Source organism: Chelon labrosus, assembly GCF_963514085.1.
Source record: "Chelon labrosus genome assembly, chromosome: 5".
In the NCBI taxonomy this organism is placed as follows: domain Eukaryota; kingdom Metazoa; phylum Chordata; class Actinopteri; order Mugiliformes; family Mugilidae; genus Chelon; species Chelon labrosus.
Window position 1 is genome coordinate 7,762,090 of NC_140341.1, and position 26,475 is coordinate 7,788,564.

The 26,475-nt window shown below is 42.7% G+C and overlaps 1 protein-coding gene across 3 annotated transcripts in view; it reads right to left on the minus strand.

The window, feature by feature from the left end:
• Window positions 1-26,475, minus strand: part of LOC311487888 (mitogen-activated protein kinase kinase kinase kinase 4-like) — a 105,342-nt gene that overhangs the window by 43,650 nt on the left and 35,217 nt on the right. For all 3 annotated transcript variants that reach the window (XM_084544299.1, XM_084544297.1, XM_084544298.1), the window contains exon 3: window positions 11,870-11,926. In XM_084544299.1, coding sequence (XP_084400425.1) covers window positions 11,870-11,926 — 57 coding nt within the window. The remainder of the gene's footprint in view (window positions 1-11,869; window positions 11,927-26,475) is intronic.

A 26,475-nucleotide genomic window follows, 5' to 3' on the forward strand; every position in this document is an offset into this window, starting at 1 on the left:
ATGTTTATAACTCATCCTGCACTTGTGGGCGTGTCTAATTTTGGGTCCAAATTTTCGTACCCTTCCCTCCCCTTACGACTCGCCTAAAGCTTGCTACATACTCAGCGAGAAGGGAAAAAATTGTTCTTGCTCCTAGGGCTGCAAGAACAAGAAAAAAAAGTTTGTTCTGGCCAGGTCATTTATAATTCCCGAGAAACTCAAGTGCCGAACTCCTCAGTCCTCAGTCCTCATAGCGCCTTCGCACTGCAGCATACGTCACACGCGCTAAGCATTGTGGGAGGTGCAGGAGACATTTTCGGATGTCGGCCAGCCGCTTTGTCGACCGTGTCTGTCGGATCACGCCGTTCATTCAGCATGCACCCACACACAGTACGCCGATCTCTAGGACAGATTAGCGGTCACAGTGCGAACATTAGCATCTGGGAGCTCAAGTTCTGCCCGGTTGAGGAGTCAAGAACAAGCTGCGAAAACTCCCAAACAAGAACAAATTTCTCGCTTCTCGCGGGGTACGTAACAGCCTTTAACCAGCAGCTTTGGTTGGACGGAGCCAGCTCAGTCCATCGGAGCTGACCAATCAGAGCGGACTCCACTTTTTGGAAAGGGGTTCCCTACATAGCTCTGTTGTTTTGGGAAGTCTTATGGCACCGATAATTTGGGGTGTTTTGGGAGTTCTAAAGCTCCTTTGCAATGCTGCTGCAAAAAATTATATTTAACACCGTCCACATTGTTTATTTTATCACCAATATGTCCTTTCTATAACCTGCTCCCTGAGGCTACGTAAGTATGTATAATGGAAAACAACAAGACGCTCCAAGCGCTGCAGGTTACCAAGAAAATACAAAGGCCAATCACAAGCAGGGCTCTGTGCAGAAGAAAACAACAACTCATGCTTTCAGCTGCTTTATGCTTAAACAAAGATAAATGCAATGTGACTGAAAAGAGTTGCATAAGACTGTTAACAAAATTCAATGTGGAGCAAATATGACATCAGACTGTAGGAAGTTATACAAGAACAGCAGGGGGGCACGTTAACCGTTGGGTTTAATGAATCTATAATAAATCTTTCCTCCTGCTGGTGAGTAAATGCTGCTCGAGGACTGCCAAGACGTTATCCAACCTACGTATTTATCGCTGCAGGTAGCTACCTCACTCTGCTGGCTGTCACATTCAGCGCGGTTGTCAACGAGGATGAGAGTTGTTGTTGTTTTTTTATTTTTTCATTGACAGGACTGCCGTTAAATGTTTGGCGCTGGAGGAAATTAAAACGCGAGTCTTATCGAGCGCTGCAGCTGCAGAAGGAGACGACGACAGCCAGCCGTCAGGCCCAGAGGTTAAAGGGCAATCCTGCCAACCTTCAGCATTTAGAGTTAAAAGAGACATTTGGTGTCAATCTATTAATGTCCTCGACTCAGTTTCACTATCTCTGAAATACAGAACATCCAGTAAAGCTGATGTTTGGTCAACTGAAAGCAGAACTTGTTTATGAAGTGCTGTCAGTCATTTGGAGAGCATTTTCCCATGAAGGCGTCGTTTTGGAACACAACTGCTCAGATCTTCAGCTAACTATTTTTTACACAATACGCTGCGAAGTATATTTACTTAACGTATATTTTCTGTTTATTTATGCTATGCTTAATCCTTTCTTGAAATTGTAAAGTAGGCAGCAGGTTTTCATGGGGCGACATCATTATGAAAACCTACACTGATCAGCCACAACATTATGACCACTGACAGTAGACGTGAATAACACTGACCATATTTTGACAATTCAGTGTTCTGCTGGGAAACTTTTACACCTGGCATTCATTCATGTGGATGTTACTTAGACATGTAGCACCCACCTAGACCAGACCAGGCACCCCCACCCAGACCAGACCAGGCACCCCCACCCCATAGCAATGACACTCCTTGATGGCAGTAGCCATCCCCAGAAGGTTCCTAAAAACGCTTTAGGAACAACCCAAAAAAACATGTAGAACAGCACAAGGTGTTGACCTGGCCTCCAAATTCACTAGATCCCAAACTGATCAAGTATCTGTGGAATGATCCACAGATGATCCTCCCCTCCAAGGACCCAAAGGCCCACTAATAACATTCTGACACCCTCAGAAGGCCCATGTCCATTTTCTGATAAGCCACCACTGTTTTAAAGGCACAAGGGAGAGACACACAATATTAGGAAGGTGGTCATAATGTTATGCCACACATGTAAACCCCTGTTATTTACTTTGGTTCGACTTACTGAGGTTGTTTAAAGACCTTAGCAGGGGCTCTGACTGTCATTAAGACGATGGGGTCAGTCGGTCAGACAGACAGTCAGCCAATCCCATGAGTCTCCGTCAGTCAGCACGCCAGTTGGTTTCTGCTTCAGCCAGACAGCCAGTCATTTAGCAAGGCAGCAAGCCAACCAATCAGTTAGCAAGCCCACAAAGTAGACTGCCGGCCAGCTAGTCCTTCTGCTAATCTACTCATCTGCGGCAGACCGTCAGCAAGCCAACAGTCGCCCAGCAGGTGAGCCAGCCGACCTGCCACTCAACCACTCCGTCGGTTAGTCAGAGATGTAAATCATATATAAATATATTTTAATAAGAAAATAAAAGCAGGCCCCGAAAGGATAGTTAAAGACACACAGACAGCAGTACCTTCTCCGGTCAACACAACATCCCACCGCCCACAAAATGTCACTCATGTGACCGTTTATGGAACAGCCAGAATAATTACAGACGCTGAGGCCAAAGTGAAGAAGGAGAGACACGGCAGGAAAGACATTCTTACACATTATCCGCTATGGAACATGGAAACGAGCTCATCCAACAGTTAAAACGGAGGAAGAGAAGAATCACCTCAACTGACATGAGAACAGTTACAATCTACAATCTGAAAATCGGCTCAGTAAACAGTAGACAGTAAATCAACCTACTTCCCACGGGGAACTAACATTTTAGGTTTCGAACTAAACAATTTCTGGTCAAAAAGTCCCAGAACTGATTGTGCGTAGGTTGAAAAGCCGCCATGAGAAAAAGAATCCTGGAAATCTGCTTTTGACATTGTGTTGGGTATTTTTCTTTTTTGTTTCATGAGAAATCTTTGCCTGGCTATAACATTCAATAATCAAAACTGCACCGATCAGGCATAACATTATGATCACTTTCCAAATATTATGTAGGTCTTCCTTGTGCATCCAAAAAATTTTTGTCTCGTCATACGAGACACAGAGCTCAGGTGGTTGAGTTGGTTAGAACTCAAAGTGTTCCACTCTCTTCCACTGTTTATTGGCTGAGCACTATTAGTACACACCAATCAGGCATAACTTTACGACCACCTTCCTAACATTTTGTCTAGGTCTCCCTTGTGCCTCCAAAACAGTTGTGACCCATCAGAGAATGGACATAGGCCTTCTGAGGGTGTCCTGTGGTGTCTGGTAACAGGATGTTGTTAGTGGGGGGGGCTTTGAGGTGAGGGGCCTCTGAGGATCATCCCACAGATACTTGATCAGTTTGGGATCTAGTGAATTTGGAGGCCAGGTCAACACCTTGTGCTGTTCTTCATGTTTTTTTGAGTTGTTCCTAAAGCGTTTTTGTGGCTGCATCCTGCTGGGGATGGCTGCTGCCATCAAGGAGTGTCATTGCTATGGGGTGGGGGTGCCTGGTCTGGTCTAGGTGGGTGCTACATGTCTAAGTAACATCCACATGAATGAATGCCAGGTCCAAAAGTTTCCCAGCAGAACACTGAATTGTCACAAGATGGTCGATGTTATTTACTTCACCTGTCAGTGGTTTTAATGTTGTGGCTGATCGGTGTATCAAAGCGTCAGTAGCATGACATCTTATCAAAATGCGATTCGTTTAAACAACATATAATTTAGTCTACAGAATTTGAGAGATTGTTGGCATTTAAAGCGGTTTACTGACAGTCAGTAGAGGTGTTGATTAATATTCTGTCTGATGACTAATTGAACAGCACAAGAATGGAAATAGAAACGCATACAGACGACAAACAAACAAACCAATGTGTGAGAGATAAAGACAGGGAGGAGGCGGCAGAAAAGTGACCTGGGTGTCAGGATACAGCTGCGATGAAGAGATGACATCACCAGCTCTCTCCTCTCCATCTTTGCACATTTATTTTGGACACTCTGTCCCTCTCGTCCTTTCAACATCACTTTCGGTTATTATCTCCTATCGTGACTTAAGGCCCATGTCACACATGTCTCACCTCTCTCTCTCCTTCCCTCGCTCCCATCTCACCATCTCCCCCTGATTTGCAGCGAGTGCTTCAAAAACAAGGCGTCCTGAAGCCGCTCATTATCATTCCTGGGCATGAAATGGTGGGGAGACTCGGTGGCGGCCATATTGCTGCTAAAGTAGCAGAACCACGACCCCAGGGGAGTGGACAGCCGCAAGATGGAAGTATAATGGAAAATGGAAGGCGAGTAGGAGGAAGATATTGGCTTCTACGCAGAGGCCAAGAGAGGTTGACATGTCTCTAAGAGGCAACAGGAAACCTGGAGGGACTTGACTTGACACTCACCGGGTTCCTGTTAATTCCTGAAGCCCTGTGGCGGCGTCTCCAGATACAAGGAGGAGTATTCTAAACTTCCCAATATGGAGCTTCAGCTTTCTGAATTACAGGAGATATTTTTTAGAATTTCTTGACTGTGGCATACGCAAAAATAGGGAAAATATGTACCAAACAAGCTGCAACCCTGCAAGATCCTCTCTTGATTTGCCTTACGTTGACTTCTGAAACCTCATAATAGCCAAAGCTGAAATTTACAGCACATTTTACACGTTAAAATTTGTGAATTTTGTGAATGTCTGGTAAATTCTGTGCAGATCCAGAGAGGTTATGTAGATGTTTTTAGGGCTAGAAGTTGTCTGAAAGCTTATTGCGATCAGTTTTTAGGGACTGTGCATATCTGGATCAACTTTCATGGCAATCTGTCCAGTGGAGAGGAATTTCTCAGCAGGTGCATTTCTGTTGAAGATTTCTGTTAAGTGAGGGTGAAGCTCCGAATTCGAGTTCCAGACTCAGCATTTATGTGTAATTCAACTGGTTTTTACTATGACTACACATCGGGCGCATTCAGACCTCGCATTAAGTTCCGATCTGGGCGATCCGATTATGTAAAAGCCAGGTGTGAACAGCCTCAGGACGCATTGGGATCCCATTTGAGAGATGCGATCTCTGACCACATTTGGAGGAGGTCTGGGTGGCATGTGTCTGCATTCCTTTGCTAGTACGCATTAAAGACCGCCCCGTCCTGTGTCGGTGGAGTGTTATCTTTCTGGGTAAGTTACATATTTCCTCGATAATCAGCGACGTCTTCATTTACCTTTAGGACCAGGAGATTACAGTGCGTATGGAAACTTCCAGGGTTGGAGTTAACTAACGTCAAGATAACTTAACATGTGAAACCAGAGTCATGACACACATAAAACATAGCTGTCCTCGGTTCTGGAGCGGCGGTAGAGATCCATTAGGGACAGTAGCTGTTAAAATATTCTACTGCGCCCTAAATGATGTTTGGGTTTGTTTGCAGACAGTGTGAGAAACTGAGATCGGACCTGTTTAAGGTCAGGTATATCGGATAGCCCGGATCAGATCTGAACAGACCCATTCTATTCTTCAAGACAAGAACAATACTGCACCTCCAACACCTTCCCACATTCACACCTGTGACTGGACAGGTGACAGCAGTGGGAGGTGAGAGACAGACAGCTTTTCTGTGCCTGTTTCAGCTCATAATAATGATAAAAAAAATCCCACAGAGAGAAAGCAGGAAAGAAAAAAAATGCACAATTAATTCCCTGAGGTTGAGAAAAACACGCTTGCTGTGGAGTTTTTCCACTAATTAAGATCGATTTTGAATCTGGAATCCTGCTGCATTACATCAAGTCGACGACAGCAGAACCCAGAGCTGCTGCTCCGGCTGCTGCAGCAACGTTTCTCTCCCAGAATCTCTCCAGTTACCTATTAGGGATAAAAAATGACTTCACTCTCCGTCAGTTCTCTCACGCTCGCTCTCGTTTTGCTGCAAAAAAATGAGGTGGCGGCTGGAGAAAGGCGGCGGCGGCGGCGGCGGATGCCAGCGTGAAGAATACACACGGGATTTATGTCAGAAACGGAAGACAAGGGGAGAAAATGGACGAGGGCGAGAGTTAAAAAAAAAAAAGAAAAAGAAAAGAAAAAAGAAGCAGATAATGGAAGTAGAGGATCGATGGACGGGGGAGAGGAGAGGAGAGGAGAGAGGCTGGGGAGTGGATGTGAGCGAGCGAGACGAAGAGAGAAGCATGCGAGCAGCGACAGCCCCTCCTAAAATCCCACTGCACTTCAGATGAACCTTCACGGAGGGAAAAAACGATCGCAGATTTCTTCGCCTTATCTAAGCGCTCGCTTTCTAACTCTCTGTTTGAGGTTTCACTCCCTCCGTCCCTGCCCTTCCCTCTTACAATCCATTAGTGCCGGGTAGGAATTAAAAAGTGTTGCCTACAGGAATATTTTTGCTCGATAAACCAACGACCAGTTTACACCACAGGAAACACATCTGTCCTTTGGGGGACAGACTTCTAACGTCCTAAAAAGAAAAAAAATCCCAACAGCATTGGCTGAGAGGACAACGGCCTTGTTTCAATATCGAATTACACACAGGCATCACTTCAGAGGACTCTATTAAGCGACAGACTTTAAACTGCAACGATTAGTTAACGGATGAAAAGGGAACAAAACAAAACGGTAGCGATGTAGAGATACGTGCCACGGAACTGATTGCTGACGTAAAGGAGAAGTTAAACTCTGCGGCAAACAAGCGCCAACAAATGATTATCACCTGAAGCAATGCAGTCATATACAGTAAAGCACAGGGCAATCACAAACGCCAGCAATCAGACCCATCCCTGGAAGCAACAAACGTTAAAATCCCCTCATTCCAGCGTTACACACCACAACGAAAATTGAACGCTAAATGACACTAACTTGGAGCTGTGCCTCTGCAAAGACGCGTGCAATTGTAATCTTAGCAATGCTTTGATAAGCTTGCAAAGAAACCCGGAAAGATCCACACTTCCTGCAAAAACTCTCTGCAAAAACTTAGACTGGTTGATGCATCTGTTTGTTACACAGAACGATCTAAGGAAGTCGTCTTTGAGCCGTTTTGAGAAAGCCAAACGCTTTCAAGAAATACTAGGCGGGTGACTGGACAAACCGTACGTCTATGACCATCTAAACACGAGAATCCAAGTAGCTTTAAAGGCTAAAAAGAATTCAGATTAGCTAGTTATGTTCTTCGCACGTTTTTTCTTATCACCTGTAGATTGACCTACAGACCCCGGCTGATGTCTTCTGACCTGGATGATGTCATCTCTGAGAGCTGTCCGCACCCGCAACAGTCGGCTTGTTTACCTGTAATCTGCTACTGCTGTGGTTCGTCCACAACCTCAAAATCGGAAAAATATTCAGCCTTGTTGCAAAAAAACTAGCATGTAGCAAATAACAGGTAAACAAGCCGACCGTCGCGGGTGCGGGCGGCGCTCAGAGATGACATCATCTGTAGGTCAATGGATGATGATAACAGGTAACTCTGGACTCCAACGGGGAATAGCACTAGCGTACGATAACAAAATATTGGTGAAATGAACGAGTCTCGCGGCAGATAATGCGTTATTTAGAGGCTAAATATCTACCGAAGGACTACAAATGACACAAAAGTTATATGGGTGAGTAAACGATCGTATTTTATGCCAGAAATAAGGTCCAGGTTGTAAAAAACAGTAGTTCCCCTTTAAGACATCACACATGCTGCTACTGTTCAATGCAACAAAAAAAAACAAAAAACAAGGAGCTGATAACACAAGCTGAAGAAAGGAACAGTAATCACTTAAAATATGAAACTTGAACTGTATTCTCAAAAGGAAATCTGAGCTGATTCATGTCAGTTTGCAGTATTTAGATTAATATTGATTCACACGGGGGAAAAAAAGGTTTCTCTCTCTCTCTTCTCCTGAGCGTCCGTCCCTCCTCAGTCCCCTCCCTCTCTCATTATAGAACAGGAAGTGGAATGTGGGTCAGAGCACATATGCCGAGATGTGCACAGGGATTCAAGAGTGGACACGCACACACACACACACACACACATATACAGGAATGTATAACTGTTGTTTTGCATCTGTGACACGTGAGTGTATGAACGCTCCCGAGCTTCCCTTCTCACACTCACACACACACACACACACACACACCAACACACACCAACACACACACACACACACACACACACACACACACCAACACACACACCAACACACACACACATATATATATATATATATAAATGTTACATGGAAACGGTGTGCATGTGCAAAATCTCAAGCTCCTTCCCTAATGCAAACAACTTCCTCTGCTCAACTGTCATTCTTGGCAGCCCTCCAGATAAACTGTTTATTTTAGAAAGAGGCTGAACGGTGAGGAAAAGGGATCACTCCAAATACTTTGGTGAAAAAGGAGAGAAGAAAAAAAGTAACTCCCCTCCAGCTCCCACTCCTCGTCTTGAATTCCCGACATGTGTATTTCAGCTTGTATGAATACATAAACATATTTCCATCAAATGTACCCTCTTCATTTCCTCCCCTCTCTTTCATCTCCACGTTCGGAAATATGTAGATTTTCTCCTGCAGGCCACAGCGAGAGGTACGTAAACTCACACAGCTTCATTTTCTATATTTTACCATGAACTAGATTTTTTTTATTTTTTTTTCAGCGGGTCTTCCAAAGCATGGCAGGTGAGTCCTCAAAAATGTGGAAGACGTAGAGTAAGACAACTGCTTTTTACAGTCTTTAAAAAGCCTTATGTTCGCTGGTAAATATGCCGTCAATGGTGCTTCTCAGATGCATCCAGTGTCATGACCGTCCACTCAATGCATCTTAGTTTTTAACTGATTGATTACTGATCAGTGCAATAAATCAAGCAGATTTGAAAACCAACTTCGAACAAATCTAAAAAAAGTTCATTTTGAGTCCAGTATTTAAATTTTTTTAAAGAACATTTGAATTTCAGACAAGCTCTACACTAAAATTTTTACATCAACGTCATCAAAAACCAATATAATAAAAGATTACTATCAGTCCAATTTCATTATACTCAGATTTCCTTAAGATTCTACTGGATAACTTTCAATGACTATCATTCCTGAAGAGCAGTTTTGAAGCTCAGGTAAAAATGGTAAAAACTGTCACCTCTTGTCATTGACACCTAGCGCAACTAGCAACCATGCCCTTAATTATGCAAAACTTTAAGGCTTTAAGGCTAAGCGGAGTGTCGCGTTTATCCATATAGTGGGAGTGAGTGGGGCACCGAAACGCAGCCTCTAAATAATATTATTTGTCGTGAAACTCATTCATTTCACCAATATTTTGTTATGATGCGTTATTTAGAGGCTGTGTTTCGGTGCCCCAGTCACTCCCACTATATGGATAAACACGACACTCCGCTGGATCTAGCTATTTTCCGAACGACTCCAAATGACACCAAAGTTATATGAGTGAGTAAACGATCGTATTTTATGCCAGAAATAAGGTCCAGGTTGTAAAAAAACGGTATTTCCCCTTTAAGTTGGATATTTGTACTGTTGTTATACAGCCTGTGTCACATAATATACAGGGAAAAAAGTCAACAACTAGCATGACTAATCCACTTGGTTCATGTTTCTTGATTCAGCTGTTTTGTTCTTTATTCTTTCTATTGCTCCGCTTGACATAAAAAAATTAAAAAAAAAGTATTGTTTCATCATGGATTGGTCTCCCTGACCGGCTCAAACTGCTGTGGTCATTCTTTCCTTTATGGGTGTGTCAGACTGCTGACACAAGGAAACCATGAGGGGCGTGAAAAGGAGGCAAGAGACTGCAGAGGAGGCAAATATCCAACAGTCTAAAATTAAAATGCAGTAAAACAGTTAAACGACATCAGATTTTGCGGGTTAAGTCAAACCAAGCAAGCTAAATCAAGCAAATGAACTGCATGATATGGTGCATCGTCCTAGTAAAAATGCAGCTCTTTTCCTGTAAACAACATTCAAAAAGAGGAAAAGTGCCTCAGGGACCCCTCCATGAGGGCTCCATATCCACCGACACCGACTCTGTCATATCATAACCCAGTGGGGGTCCCTGTTAGTGAAGCGAAGAGATGCCACAGGGCGATTAAAGAGCCTGTTTAACTTTCCAAAAAGTATGATTTCTGCTCTTAAAGGGGAATTACCGTTTTTTACAACCTGGACGTTATTTCTGGCATAAAATACGATCGTTTACTCACCCATATAACTTTGGTGTCATTTGGAGTCATTCGGAAGATATTTAGATCCAGCAGAGCGCCGCGTATATTCATATAGTGGGAGTGACTGGGGCACCGAAATGCAGCCTCTAAATAACACATTATCTGCCGCGAAACTCGTTCATTTAACCAATATTTTGTTATGATATGCTAGTGCTATTCCCTGTTGAGTCCGGAGTTACCTGTTATCTGTTCGCGGACATGTAGCAGTTTGTTTTTCTTTGGCCAGCTGTACCTCTCTCTGCCTCAGCATCCTCCTTTCAACAAGCTCCTCATCCGTATACTCTGGCTCAAAACGGTAAGGACGTCCATCATAAACAAAGTCGTCATCCACAACCTCAGAATCGGAAAAATATTCAGCCAAGTAGCAAATTACAGGTAAACAAGCCGACCATCACGGGTGCGCGCAGCGCTCAGAGATGACATCATCCAGGTCAGAAGTTAGTAGGTCAATCTACAGACCCCGGATGATGATAACAGGTAACTCCAGGCTCGACGGGGAATAGCACTAGCGTATCATAACAAAATATTGGCGAAATGAACAAGTTTTGCGGTAGATAATGCGTTATTTAGAGGCTGCGTTTCGGTGCCCCAGTCACTCCAACTATATGGATATACGCGGCGCTCCGCTGGATCTAAATATCGTTTGAACGACTCCAAATGACACCAAAGTTATATGGGTGAGTAAACGATCGTATTTTATGCAAGAAATAAGGTCCAGATTGTAAAAAACGGTAATTACCCTTTAAGGCCTCTAAAAATCTTTAACTATGTTAAAGGCCAAAAAATGCTCTTTTCAGTTCCATAAATAATTCTATTTAATAATTATGATCTTATAATTATAAAAATCTTCTGGAAGCTGATTACACTAATATTCCCTTGTATTAACTAGCGGTTAATATCACTTTTATCAACTTTTCTTTCACATAACCTAACCTATCTAACAAGACTTTGAATTGAGCACTAGTGTTTTTGGAGAAGGAGCTAAAACCAGCAGGGTCCCAACAGACAGACAGTGCAATCCTCTTCAGTACGACCCACATTAAAGTTTTGTGCTACACTCGTTCCTCTCTAAGACGTCCGCAGGAAATGGTCGAGTGACCTCAAACATGTGTTTGTGAATATTTTCCTTATTGACGTATTTGGCTGGCGATGAGTAACGCGGAAGGCAGGAGAAACATCACTATGGATGGAAGCTGTGGTTTAATAAGACTACCAGGACGTTGCTGCATGTATACAAGAAATCTCAGCTCCTCCTCAGCTTTGAGGAAACTCAAATCTTCAAGATTTTACGAAAGTGAAAATAAGAGTTAGTTTCAATTGATGCCGTCAGATGCAACATCTAAATCAGTTAGATATATCCTTTTGTTTAAATTGCTTTGGTGTGCATTAGTTCCTTCTAACACAAGGTCAGAAGCGTCCTCCAATGTGCCCTACTAAAATGCTCCTAGGGCCAGGTTTATTAAAATTAAGTTAAAATATGCTCTACACTTTGATTAATGACAAGAAAAGATTAAAAATAAAGCTACAATGATTGGTATTACTGACCTCAGTGACGTCCATGACCTTGATGGCTGCCAGCTGTCCCGTCTTAACATGTCGACCCTGCAGAGGAAAAGAGAAGAGAGATGAGGAATATGTAAAGTTTTAACGCGTCAACCGTCAAAGCATCGATATCTCAGGTACTGCATGACTAAGACCATGGTGTGACTGTTTGTCTCTCTTCTGCTTTGTTGTAAGAAATCCAAGAAGCGTCCAATTTCCATCGAGGACAAGTAAAACGTATGAGCGAATTGACAGTGAGGAATCAAAAAGCTTTCCAGACGCAGAGTAAACATCTGGGGTGATTCAGTCAGTCGTAAAAACACAAACCACATTCATAACAAGTTATTTGCTTCTACAATAGAGTGGAGAATCGCGGGCGACGAGCCAACCCCTCGGCATTCCTTAGCAGACCGAACACAGGGTTTGAAATGTGGACTGGTGCAAGGAATTAAAGCATGACACGTATTTTTATTTTTTTTTCAAGCAGAGAGCAAACACTGAAGAAACAAACAGCTTTAACGAATTTAAATGACATGAATGTTGTGGAACAAGTATGTGAATTAGAACAGGAGGCAGTAATAAGAAGGATATAATACTTTTTCTTCCAAATAAAAGCAAAAAGAGACACGTGATATATTAACAATAAGTATCTAGCACATTAATGCTGTGTTCACATGATGAGGAACAAAATTATAAAATGGCCAAGCTACATTAAGGCAGATGTTTGTTGCCATCCATTTAGAAATTGTACGTTTAATTGAAAAGCTGCATTTTTCCTTTTAAATCGACACCCAACTCTAATTTGTCGTGTGTCAGAGGTCAGTTTATAGCCTCATGACAATGACTTGACACTGACTTGAAAACGACCCCGCACCTATAAGCTAACACTAGCTGAGCAGCATTTAGCTAAACTATCATTTAGCCATACAGATATATAATTTAAATAAAGAATGTCCTGCCAAAACTCAAGTTAAAACACAATAAAAAAAAAAACTTTGAGACTAAAGCACTAACTGAATTACAGAGCTAAAGTCGTTAGCATTAGCTCCTGAAGATAATTTAATATTTCAGAAATGTGGAAACCTACGTAGGACTAAAAATACGTCACCCAACACGACAAAACTGCCTAATGAGGATACATTTAAGCAAATAGCTACTTGTACTAACAAACTTTTGAATTTGAATTTGTTTCCTCTTAACCGTATAATGTTTTACAGTGCAAGACGGCAACAGCTGCAAGTCTGAAGTGAAAAGAAGAGAATAACTGCAACCAAAGACCTTCCCTTAGTTAATTACAAACGTATTATATATGTTTTCACAGGCAGGACAATCAGTGCAGTTCTTTTTTCGTCTGCATCATGTTTACAGGCTGCGTCAGCACATGTGTGTCTGAACGGCAACGCGATCGGGTTTCCATTGTGAGAAAACGGGACCGGGACACCTGAGCCACCGGCCCCTGCTCCCTGAAAGAGTTGGCGCAGTTTGCAGCCTTGAGTGATGAGAGATTAACCCATTTGGGGTTTGCCAAAGGGGACATGTGTATGTGTGTGTGTGTGTGTGTGTGTGTGTGTGTGGGTGTGTGGGTGTGTGGGTGTGTGTGCACGCGGAGGCGGTGCTGTCGAAAAAGGTCAAGGCTGGTTGAGAGAGCAAACTGGCAAAATCACCGGAGAACGAGTCTGTGCCGGTGCTTTACTGTGGGAACTACAGAGCTAGAGCATGGACAAGGAGTACAATACATATGGGGACTTTTTTTATACTGTTTTAGTAAAGTTGGCATGTTGCATATATTCAGATAACAGGTTGAAGAACATTGCCTCATGATTAAAACCTCAAAAATCCTTGCACAATTTCGAGAATAGCAATTACAACATGAAGTGCAGGTGGGCTGTTTGCGTATCAGCTATAAAACAAAGGGGAAAGGAGTGACAGTTGAGGGTGAGGACAAACTGAAGCCAAGGGAAAAATAAACAGTGCAGAGAGGAGACTGAACATTAACTTTGGTGGAAAAGTGTCATTAAAAAAAACGACAAAACAGACGAGATAAAGCCTTGTGTGAACTCTAGTAATAATATGTGTCTGCAGCTCTTTGAAACGGAAAGTAGCTAAAGCGCATCTCCCAATTTAGCTCAAGTTTATTTATATAGCGCCAATAACCATCGCTACTCTACTCAAAATTGTATACAGAGTGCATTTAGATTGTACGAGCACCACTCTACGTGTAAATTTGACATCATTTAGAGTTTAGATCAGGGGTCTTCAACGTTTTCCAGGCCAAGCACCCCCAAACTGAGGGAGAGATGGAGCGGGTACACCCCCCTGCGGTACCTCCGCGGACCCACTAAGGGTCGCGGACCCCCTGTTGAAGACCTCCGGTTTCATTTCAGTTTCTCAATATTTACAAAAAGGAAACATTCTGATTTGTCAGTTCAGTTAACCACGCATACTGCCTATTAGCAGACTGAATGAAGTGCGAGAAGACGACGTAAGGACAGTTCATGGTACGGACACACCAAACCGACATCCAACTGTGACGCTGCTTCACGGCGCCCATACGATCAAAAAGTTGCACTTGAACGCACCACAAAGACTACAGCTAGTAACAAGTTGGCTATAGTCACATACGTTCCCATACGTTATACTTCTGCGCCAAAATAAATAGCTCTTCATACTGTAATTCAAAGCCCTGCGATAGACTGCCGACCTGTCCACGGTGTACCCTGATGACAGCTGGGATAGGTTCCAGCCTCACCCCGCGACCCTTCACAGGACAAGCGGTCACAGAAGATGAATGAATGAATGAACTGTAATTCAAAAACAGGAAGAGTTACTATTACCAGGAAGGCTAGGAAGCTCATAAAAAGCTAACACAGCTGGCCTCTCCTGAATCATGCAGATCAAATGGTCTACACTTCACTCTAAAGGATGAAGTTGTTGTTTAATCTGCCAACATGGCTCCGACTGGTACATACCGCAAAAACTAGAGCCATAGATGCTAACCGACGACAAAGAAACAGACAAAAGTTTTGTCAGATGAGAAATTGACATAATTTTGTCCCAATTGGAACCTCATATGTAATCAACTATTCATTTATTAATCAGCTAAATAACCTTTTATAATGTGTTTGTTTGTTTTATCAACTTTTATCTAATCCAGTGTGAAACTGACACAGCAAATCTTTCAAACTGGCCAGAAGTCCTCAAACATCACTTAGTCATAGACTGAACTGTGAAGCGTGAATGAGGATGTGGTGGACTAATGTGTGTGTTTGTGTGGGTAGAGGGTTCGCAGCCGCAACAGGCCGACCTCCTTCAGCCGCCATTAAACTCCAGCATCCATCTTACTGTAGCACAGCTGAGTCATCTGATTCTGACTCATGACACACACACACACACAGAAACACACAGGAGGCAAATTTGTGACGTACTCCCACACATACGCAAACGGCGTTAATGAACGCACTCACCGGTGAGATTTACAGACTCAGAAAGTACGCGAACCACGGCTGACTGCCTGTTCACACTGACCTCCAGTAACTAGGTTTGAGAATTTGCATTGAGGTGGGCCAGGTTTAACAAATCGCTGCCTCTAGAGAACAAGAGGGTAGCGGCATATTTCAGCTGACAATGCAGTTTTCTAAAAGAAAAAAAAAGTGTGCCCGCTGAGCTTATTCACAAAGGAACTCTGCGGTGTATGCACTTATAGTCTTAATGACACGCATAGACTGTATATAAATATGGACAATGCATCCCCACTTCCTTGCATTGGCCAAAATGACGCTAGTTTGCCAGGGATATGGGTGGCGGCATCTTGCGAGTTTGGAGCCAGAGTCTGCGCAGTCCTACGGGATCATTTCACAGAGCGGTTGGCATGGCAAGTGGTAGCCATCATGATGTCACATCCTGTTTCTATAGCGCCAAATAACTAACTAGAAAAATGGACACTTGATTATACATCAGTATTACATTAACTACCTAAAATGACAGAAACCATCCTTAAAAAAATGTATTTGACATGTACTTTAGTGTTTTAGTTTGGCCCAAGACACGATTAAGGCGGAGCTTGTGACCTATATTGCATCCAGCCACCAGGGGGAGCTCTACTTGCTTTGGCTTCACTTTTAAGGAGCAGTTGCTTTGTCTACAGTCTATGGTGGCACACGAGTGCTACCAGAAATACACACTCGTAATTTCTGACAAATTAACGGACACTCAAGTAGACACACACTTCACATTCCCCCCCATCACACACACACACAGCCTGAGGGTAACATACTCTATAGAGGCTGCAGTATGGACACAGATGACATCATGACAGACCATAATGAATGAACATACAGACGTGTCCTTTTCCTTCCTGAGGTTTAGTTTCATACATGTCCTTGTAGTTAAACACTAGTGCGCCCCCACCCGGCCAGAAAAGCTGTGTTTACATGTGATTTAAAAAAAAAATAATTTTAACCTGTTTTTCATAAAACCATTAAAAAAAATAAATGTGTGTGCATGCGTCTTCTCTCCATGTGTGAGAGAGGTGACCTCAGAACACAGGCTGTAATAATTACCAAACCGCCAACGCACACAGACAGGCACAGAAAAGATGACATCATCTTCTTCTCTGGTTCCTTTGTTCGAAAACGAGACGCACACACTCATACACCTGGCTGTTGTGAACATATAATGGAAAAAAAAAAATGTTCATCAGTCTGCTGCCGACTGCCTCAAATATTCGGGTCATTTTTCACAACCTGTGTCTTTGTTTGCTCCATCGGTCTTAAATAATCCATCAAGGCGATGGCTGGGATGGATGGAAAACACAAGAAGGCGATGATCGGCGTTCGACTGGGCAGGGACGTGAGGTTGTAATAAAAGTCCGGTTTAGTCGTCTTATCTGAGGCTTCAATGTGGGTCAAATTAAATCTCAAGGGTCACAAGAGACCTACACAACAAAAACTTGCAGAGAGGCAATCAATAATAGAAACTCTTTCTTTGCTGATTAGCATCTTTAGGGAAATGCAGCCTGTGAAAGCAGATATCGCTTATTTTGCTGGGGTTCAAAAGGTGAACAAAAGTTAAGAATCATTGATCTTAACAAGTTGTTTGAAGGTGAAATGGACGTTATACTTAGATTAAGACAGACTGAAAAAAAAAATAAAAAAAAAATAAAAATAAATAATAATAATAAACTTGCTATTAAGAAAAATAGGTGTAAGACAGTTAAAAAATTTTAAAAAATTAAATAAAATTAAATAAGAAAAAATAAAACATTATATAATATAATATTATTATATTAAATTATATTATAGGAATTATATATTATAGGAATATTAAAGAATATAAATAATATTCAAGGAAATAAAATAGTATACGCAGAAACAACAAGTTTAGAGAACATATGGAATAACAACTAGAGTGGTCGTAAAAATCTTATTTTAAAGGCATAGAAAGAGATTCATTAAAACGTGAAACCAGCCCCAAAACTATTTCTAATGCAATAAAGGGTATTTTATCATATATCGTATCGTATCGTATCGTATCGTATCGTACCGTACCTTACCGTACCGTATCGTATATCTGGGTGGCCTGACCATTCTTTCTTGTACTGATGACCAGTTCAAATATAAAGATAAATAGATAAATAAATCAGGTATGCTCTTTGTGGAAACTCAAGTAACAAATCCTCTTAAGTCAGTCCTTTACTTTCATTACATACTGGTTTTGATGATCAAACAAGTCCCTCAAGGGGAGCTAGGTGCTTTGCCAAAGCCACATCACATAATTTCTAAGAATGTTTAAAAAAAAAAAAAAAAAAATTGTATTAAAGAGATTTTTATTCTATTTAGTGCCTTTTATAGGTCTGAATGTAGATAATGCAGTTATTGAGACCCTTTAGCTAACGCGTCCCAGCTGACTCCACGCTCCATTCAAACATGATATAATCCCTCTGTCATCCGACTCTCCCATGACTAGCACCATGATCCATCCCCGCCGTGCTTGGTCAGGTCTCTGTGTGGGATGTTTGGACCCAGAGTTTCCTCTGTCATGGAAAAGCCTGCAGGGCTCAGGAAGTGAGAGGAGATCCGTGCGGAGTTTTAGGCTCACGCTTTCCGGAAAAATACAGCATGCATTTTTCAGATTAGTTTCAGGCACATTCATGTGTCTGAGATAACAATAAACCACGGTTTGAGGAATTTGTTACGTGAACATGTGAGATTTGGTAATTCCCTAAAATTATACTTCATATGGTGATACACTGTTATCACCAACTTAAGAGAAGCATCATGACAGGGTGTGGCTGTGTGTGAGGGAAAGTATGCTCTGTTGCACCTCTAATAACAATCACAGGCTGCAACACACTTATATATCACTGCGACAAAAGGAATAATAACCAGTGTAGGTCAGAGAAAAACTAAAACTTGAACAGCATTTTTTGAAGCTCAGCGCGGTTGCTCTGGAAACCGCCATCTTCGCCCACCTCCCTTCTATTTTAATTATGCACAACTTTAAGCCTTGATATAATTTAAACACGATTAAGTTATATGAAAACGAATGGTGAACTTGGCTAACTAACTTTTCTGCTGTAAAGCTGGACATGTTAACATGAAGGTCCGTTGGGATTAGCTTGATTTTAGAGGCAGCCTCAAGTGGTAATATGAGGAATTTTTGGCACGTTCACATTTGGTTCAGTTTTTCAGCCTCGGGAAGTATGAAAAGTCTGGAAGAAATTGGGTGAAATGTGGAATTAAGTGTGAAATTATGGATGGGCTTTAAAAAAAATTCACTCTAAATGCATCAACGCAGCTCTGGGACATGCAAATGAACAATACGTTTGTGATATGGAAATCAAAAAAGGGCCCAGAACCACAGATCAATATACTTGTGGTACATTCATTTTCCAGGTTGAAATGCCTTCGTCATATCAGAGCCCACAGTTCACATTCAGCAGAAACAACTTGAAGTCTAAACCAGGCGATAGAGTAAGCTGCGAGACACAGTGGAAGTGGTCATTCAGCAGGCCCAATGAAAGGGTCAAGAGGCCACATGTGCAGGTGCTGATGAAGTGATTCACTCTGGGAATATTTCACTTCAGAGATTCTGCTCCGGTTTCACGGCTTCACTGATTTCCTCCTCCTCTGCAGCCTGCAGTCGCTTTAATCAGGCGCTGTTTGCCAACATGGCCCAGCCCGTCGCTCACCACAGACCACCAGTTCAACACATGTGATCAAAGTGCCGACTTGAGATTTTTGTTTTTTGCTGATACCTCCTACAGTATGAGTGTATGGAGACTTTATACACATTATATTATGTGTTCTAACTCTTCACTGTCACTAAGAAAACCAAATTACAGCTGCAATAATCCATATTTTATATGATGAATGGGTCAAATATCTGCTTGTAATGCAGTAGTTGCTTGTAGCATATTACTCTGCAGCTTCTTCAGCATTTTGGTATCTTTCAGCTGTTTAGTTGTAGTCTCGCTTAGTTCCATTCACTCTCTATTAACTTCTTAACCTCATTTTCAGAGGCAGCTCTTTAAGGGAAAAATTCTGCAAGACAAACAAAATGATCTTTGTTATGCACCAAAGTGCAGACAAGTTTGGTGAGAGGAGAAGATCTTAGAAGTTTGCATTTATTTAAATTCATCCGTTTTTGTTCACCTTGTCAACTTTATTGGCGGATAACGTGTCAATATTGGATTTAAGGCTTGTTTTATTGCCCCAGAGTGGTAAAAAGAATATATTATAATAGTGTTTGCGGTTTGTACTTCCACCCACCGTCTGTAAACTCAAGAGTTAACTGTATTCACATTAAACACACAGCACCGGCTACCATTTTTCACACTTCCCTTCAAATCCAGCAGCGGTTCCCCATGTAAAAGCTCAGTTACATTTGTTTATACCGCCGCCTCAAGAGATAAACACACAACCTGTAACCCGCCACCCGTGCGACGTTCGGCAGCATCTGTTTCCCGAGCCGACAAATTCACCGGCTGTTCGCACAAAAGCGGCAATTTGGAGAAAAAAATAAATAAATAAATAAAAGCAGGTAATTAAAACGACGGTCGTGAGGCATAAACAAGCCCTGCGACGGACATTTAGAATAGCACGGTCATGGCCTGACCTTTAAAGCTTCCTCCACTCTGATCGCCGCTCCCTCCAATCAGCACCCGTCGAGGCCGCCGACAGCAGTTTTAATGAGGTCCCTTTCTCAGACAAGTGGGACGTGACCCCGGAGTTCATAAGGTGACCCGCGCATGATCCTTCAGCTGGTGCGACCCTTTTGACTTCAAGTGTCGGCTTCGAGGGGGAAGGGATTCTGGGTTTCTCGTTAAAGAGGGAAGCTGTGAGGCAGTCGAGTGAAAGCTCTGATGCTACGTCTGCGGCTACAGGATATGTTAAGGTTCACAGTACTGAGTTGTGATTTAGAAGTGCTCAACGACAATCACTGTACTTATATGCATAAAACTATGGAAAAGACTAGAAGCCTAAAAATACATACACTAACAGCAGACAGTAAGGGATCATCTGATGAACATTAGTGGAGCCTTTAGCAACTAAAGAGCTAGATACTGAAGTCTGGAGTCGGTGGAAACGAAAACTGAGCCAAAAGACAATGATTCTTGGATTGTCTGATAGATATAACCACAATATGGATGAATTGCTAAAATAAATGCACATTTATTTAAAAACTTGTCTCACTTGTCGCCCACGTATTGTTCCAATTCAAAGAAACAATTCTGACCAATGCCCGGATGTGTTCCTGCCCGCCCCTTTTCAATAAGGAAGCATCAAAGGGTAATTTGCAGTTTAAGACTTTCACTAAGTACGCTGCTGTTCCGTGTTAACAGAAAGACAATCCTACATCCTCCAGAGTTTGGACTTTAGAATCAAACTACCAAAAAACGCAAATTACGCAATAGACACGTACTATGTCTCCACAGACACCCAATTCTGAATACCTCGACCTTTAATATAATATCTTCAGTGGGCTACAGGCAAAATCATTGCGTTTCCTCATTTGGTGATGGATAAGGAAAGGAATTAATACTCTCCAAGTATTAATTATTAACAGCGAAGAAGAATAAATAACCAGCTTAAACAGTCGATGTGTCTCAACTGCCCTTGAAATATTAATAATTACAGCTGTAAGGTATTTTAGGGGGAAAAAATTGTCCTTAAAAGGCTACAAAGTATGCACTAGATAGATGGACATGCAGCATTCCCCTGTCCTGTGTGTTTCATACTATTACTCTCCTGTTGCCTCCCGGGATTATTTACATTATCCAGCTTAAAGTGACTTTTTTTCTTTTGAATGTACATTTTAACGTGTAGTCTGGAGACAGCGATAGAGAGAGAGAGATAGAGAGAAGGATGAAGATGAGTAAGGGGAGGAAGGTGGGTGAGTGTCAGGGGGTTTAAAGGGGGGGGGGGGGGGGGGGGGGGGAGAAAGAGGAAGCCGGGACGAGTTTATGACTGCATGTGTAGTAGATAGAGAAGCCTGATGGAATTAAGACGAGAGGAACTGCCCGACTTCCCCCTCAAGGAAATGCCAGGGGAGTGGAGTCATTCTAGGCCGGCACTCTCTCACACACACACACATAATAATTTGTTTTTAAGCAATCACATAACTTGTGTTCACCTTAAATGTAGATATACAAGTGTGTGTGTGTGTATGGAGGGAGGTGTGTGTGGGTACAGGCATCACGGCTTTCGGGACAAGGCGTTCTTTATTGCACCCCTCTGGGCTTTGAGGCACAGACAAGGAGCCAGGTGCAAGCTTTGCTACAAACACACATACACTTTCACAAACACACACACAAATGCACAGACGCACAAAGGAGGACGAACACCGACATCCACACCCCCTATTTCTGCAGCTCAGCAAGTGTGAGCAGGCGTCTAGCTAACGAGCCTTTATCGATCGGACCGGTGATGCGTGTAGTTATGAAAATCCTACTAATCATGGTGATGATGAGCTTCCACGCCTCAAGGTGTTTCTCGCATACCGAGTAGCAGCCAGCTACAGGCTGAACACACGGCGTAAAGAAACACACTCATACAGAGGAGTTGGAGAAAAAAAAACAAAAGAGATGAGGTCCAGTGGAGGAATTAAAATATTTCTGGATGGCTCAACACAACAGCTGCTGCAAAATCCCCCTCTCATCATTAACAACAACAAGAACACCTCCGCTAAGTTAGAACCAGTTCTAGTGTTTGTATCGTCGTATGAAACTGTGTAAAAATCACAGATAAGCCACAACATTATGACCGCCGACAGGAGAAATGAATAACATCGGCCATCTTGTGATAATTCAATGTTCTGCTGGGAAACTTTTGGACCTGGCATTCATTCGTGTGGATGTTACTTAGACATGTAGCACCCACCTAGACCAGACCAGGCACCCCCACCCCATAACAATGACACTCCTTGATGGCAGCAGCCATCCCAAGCAGGACGCAGCCACAAAAACGCTTTAGGAACAACTCAAAGAAAACATGAAGAACAAGCCAAGGTGTTGACCTGGCCTCCAAATTCACTAGATCCCAAACTGATCAAGTATCTGTGGGATGATCCACAGAGGCCCCTCCCCTCAACCCATAGGACCCAAAGGCCCCCACTAACCAGACACCACAGGACACCCTCTGAAGGACCATGTCCATTCTCCGATGAGTCAAAACTGTTTTCGAGGCACAAGGCAGACCTCCACAATATTAGGAAGGCGGTCATAATGTTCTGCCTGATCGGTGTATACGTCACTACATAGATCCCATCTCAAAAGTTAAATGGACACAGACACATCGTAGGATCACGTGCTTAGTCTACAGCTCAAGTTTCAGTTTGATCTTGCAACTCCTGCAGAGTTGCCTGCACGCTGCAGATGCATCACTTGGCTGCGTTGGCAGGACGAGGTAAACCAGACCTGCGATTTATGCTGATGTGCGACTTTGTGACAAATACAATGCGTTAATGCGAAAAGCTTGTACCGTTGAGTCGTGTTCAACAGCGCTCCCCGGGGAAGACCACAGCTGCGATTTTTATTAAAAGCAACAGTGACATCACAGCCGAGAATGAAGGCCTTTGAGAAAAGCTACGAGAGCTGTGGTCCAGGGTTTTTTTTATTATTCACAGTTGGGCTATGAGATGCGTTTGGTTTGTTTTTTTTCGCTCGTAAAAAAAAGATAATAATAAAAGCGTTAATAGGATGTTAAGTGCAGTTTTGGTTGCTGGTTTGCCTTGCTCTGCCTTAAGTGTTCAAAAGGCGAGCTCTGGGAAAGCAGGGCAAGACAAGAGGCCGACTCTGGGGAGCGTCACGGAGACAGAAAGAGAGAAGCTGGTCACTTATAAAGCTCTATTGATCGCTGTGGTGCAGCTGAACAACTGGAGGAGTGTCCGTCTCTTTGCTACGCTGATAAGAACCACACAAACCTGAGGGAACAAATCAGTAAAGAATGGTTTAACTAGCTTAGGCACCAAAACTTTTATTTCTCGTTAAATGGTGGCAGAAAAGTCAAAGACAGAGTGAGAAAGGAGAGACAGGTAGTTAGATAAAGAGAGAGAGAGACGGGCAGTATTGCACGGCTGCTGTAATTAGATCTAGTAGTAGTAAGGGGGTTACATTCTGGGCACGGGTGCAACTTTCCATAACGTAATGCGCTATCAACCCATTTTTAGACACACATGGAAGGCCGTCACTGAAAAGGATATCGCCTCTAACCAGGCCGACAAACCACAACATCGGGGCTTTTCCACAGCCATGCAGAGGCAGCTGAGAAACCGCCGGAAGTTCCTTGAAAGATCTACTCGAAGAACATCTAAAGACCAACCACAATTTACTGTAGGTCCGAAGGCACGGGCGCTTCAAACTGATATCAAAGAACTTACGGGTAACAAAGTTTGAAAATGACGTCGCCTCACATCGCCCATGTCTGGACCAAATATTCACACTTGAAAAGATTGCCAAGACTACAGCCAACGGCCAGCTAACACATATGTTCTGCACCTTGTGAGAGGATATAATTCCTCACACTAGCATGTGGCTGTAGGCTGTGTTTGATATTCAAAGAGCGTTTGATATTCAGAGCGGCTATTAGCTAGCTAACCAGTTAGGAAGAGCTACGAGATGTTTTACAGAGCCGGAGTCACCTGAAACATACTGATGTTCTCTTAACTTTAGTTTCTTATGACTCCAACTTTAGTCCATAATGTAAGTGGGTGCTACATGTCTAAGTAACATCCACATGAATGCCGGGTCCAAACGTTTCCCAGTAAAACATTGTATTGTCACAAGGTGGTCAATGTTATTTATCTCTCCTGTCAGGTGGTCATATCGTTATAATTTCATAATGATCAGTGTATAGCTCATGGATTCTGTGAAATTTTATTTTTCACAGGATGATTAAGTTACTTGTGTGATGTTTTGTGCGTCAAACTAAAGTTTGACGTGACAAAATCAAGAGGAGGCGCTGACTGTGTGTATTCTGCGATTGTAAAGTCTGAGGACGTCCAGACATAAGACGACTAGACATCCTCTCACTTGTCCTTTCATCAGGACATTCCTACATCAGCCCGCTGAGCCTGGAGGATCAGCAGGGAAAACACGGTGGAGACAAAGGCGAAAAGAGAGAGAGAGAGAGGCATGAAGGGCAGAAGAGAGAGGTGGATTTAGAAAGAAAAAAAGAGATGGGAAGTCCAAATCAGGCAACAAATTCTTTGGTTTGTTTGCATCTGATCTGTTTATCAAAAGCAAGTCATAGTTATGGTAAGGCTTTTTTATCAAGACTCAATCATAGCCCAATCCATCATCTCTACAGTTTAGTTTGACAACACTGTATTTTCCCACGGACAAACAGAAGGGGTGGAAAGGTGTGGTCTAAATCCTGGAGCGCTTTGTTGAGATGGAGGTCATGATTTGGTGGGAGTCTGATTGCATTTAGAGAACAAGCGCCACTGTACGACTAAACAAGGAGCTTGGCTCCACATGGCTGGTTTAGACATGTACAGATGGAAGTTCTTCACAAACTGCCCAAAGAATAGACAGGGTGTCGCCCCCTCCTTGCTCCATCAAACTCCAGGTCTGAAGCCTCTGGACGAAGCCCAGATGAAGTGGCTGAGTACACTGGAGGAATTATCTCGCTGTCGGACACCATTACCCCTGTTGTTCCTGAGATACACCACAGACTCCGCCTCCCACGCGCTGTCCTCCCTCGTCCAAAGAAGACACAGTCGAGCGACTGCTGGAAGCTCATTACTCTCTCTCAAAGGCTCATTAGAGTTGATCTGGGCTGACTGGGGGTTGCAGAGATATGAATCAGGGAATAGTAAGCTATTAAACAAATCCTGTTAGAGAGGCCTGCTCTGAGGCTCAAGGATGGGGCTCAGTAAACTGATGGGCCAATATCTTGTAGGGAAGAAGATAATGGTTCTCAGTGGAAGGTAATTCATTTTACAGAAAACAGGAAGTAAACAGAGATGAGTCTGAAAACTCATAGCTTGAGTCCAGTTTGGTCGAGGATGGCATTGACACTCAGAGTTCAGACTTGTTGCCTTCAAAAGACCAGCTACTGACTGACATACTGTCACTCCAAAGATGTTCAGCTAGGAATTACTTATGGGTAGCTGCTAGCTTGATCCAGACTGAAGTATCTTGAAGTTACTGGCATTCATGGTCCTCAGTTGTGCATCCTATTGACTTTGACTTAACTATCTCTACCACCGTCAACAGGATCAAATGTGGTTTGGTCCAGTACTTTGGACAATGATAAAATACCGGCAAATATAACAATATTTTTATTTGATAGTGGAACTTGCTCAGCTAAAATGTTAACATGTTAGTACAACATCCCTAGCTTTACAACTGTGACCTTAGCCGCTTTCGGACTAAACATGCTAGCGAGCTTCGACGTTCCAACTGGAACACCTAATAGCCAGCTAGCAGGTGGTATAGCAACATCACTTAGCCTAATTCTTTGTGATGTATAACACCATCAGATATACCGTAGGCTTATTAAAGCCTGGACTTCCAAGGTTGAGCCTTTTTGAAGGTTGACCGTACGCCACTTTCATACCAATGCTTCCATGTTTTTCCACCTTTCCACATTTTTTAAAAAAGCTATTTGGTGATGCTACATTCACATGTTCAACCCACTGACGTATACTCATGTCATTAAATGTTCCTTCTGTGTCAGGAAAGTACCTACCCTTTAGTATGGTACTTTAAGAATTGCAGTTGTTTTCATTTCTTGCAGGGCTGACACCCATAAAAGATTCCCATGGTCTGAAAACACTGTATATTAGCATGTACTGTGGACGTTATATTGAGCTCAAATCTAGTCATGTCTGGATCTCTATTTAGATATTTTGGATGAAACACATATAACTTTGAGCCGAGGAAAAAGTTTAATGATCTGTTAATTATCACCTTTAGCAACAGCTCCACGGCTGCACCTATTCACAGATTGCATGTAGCAGCTGAAGTTTATTTTTAATACGCAACATAAGACACAAGCTGCTTTTTAGTGTCTAGTTAGTTTGTTATTAGGTGACCATTAGGTGATTAATATGCATTGTACTTTTGTGCCCACAAGCTCCATTTGTCTTTCAGGGCTTTCCACTTC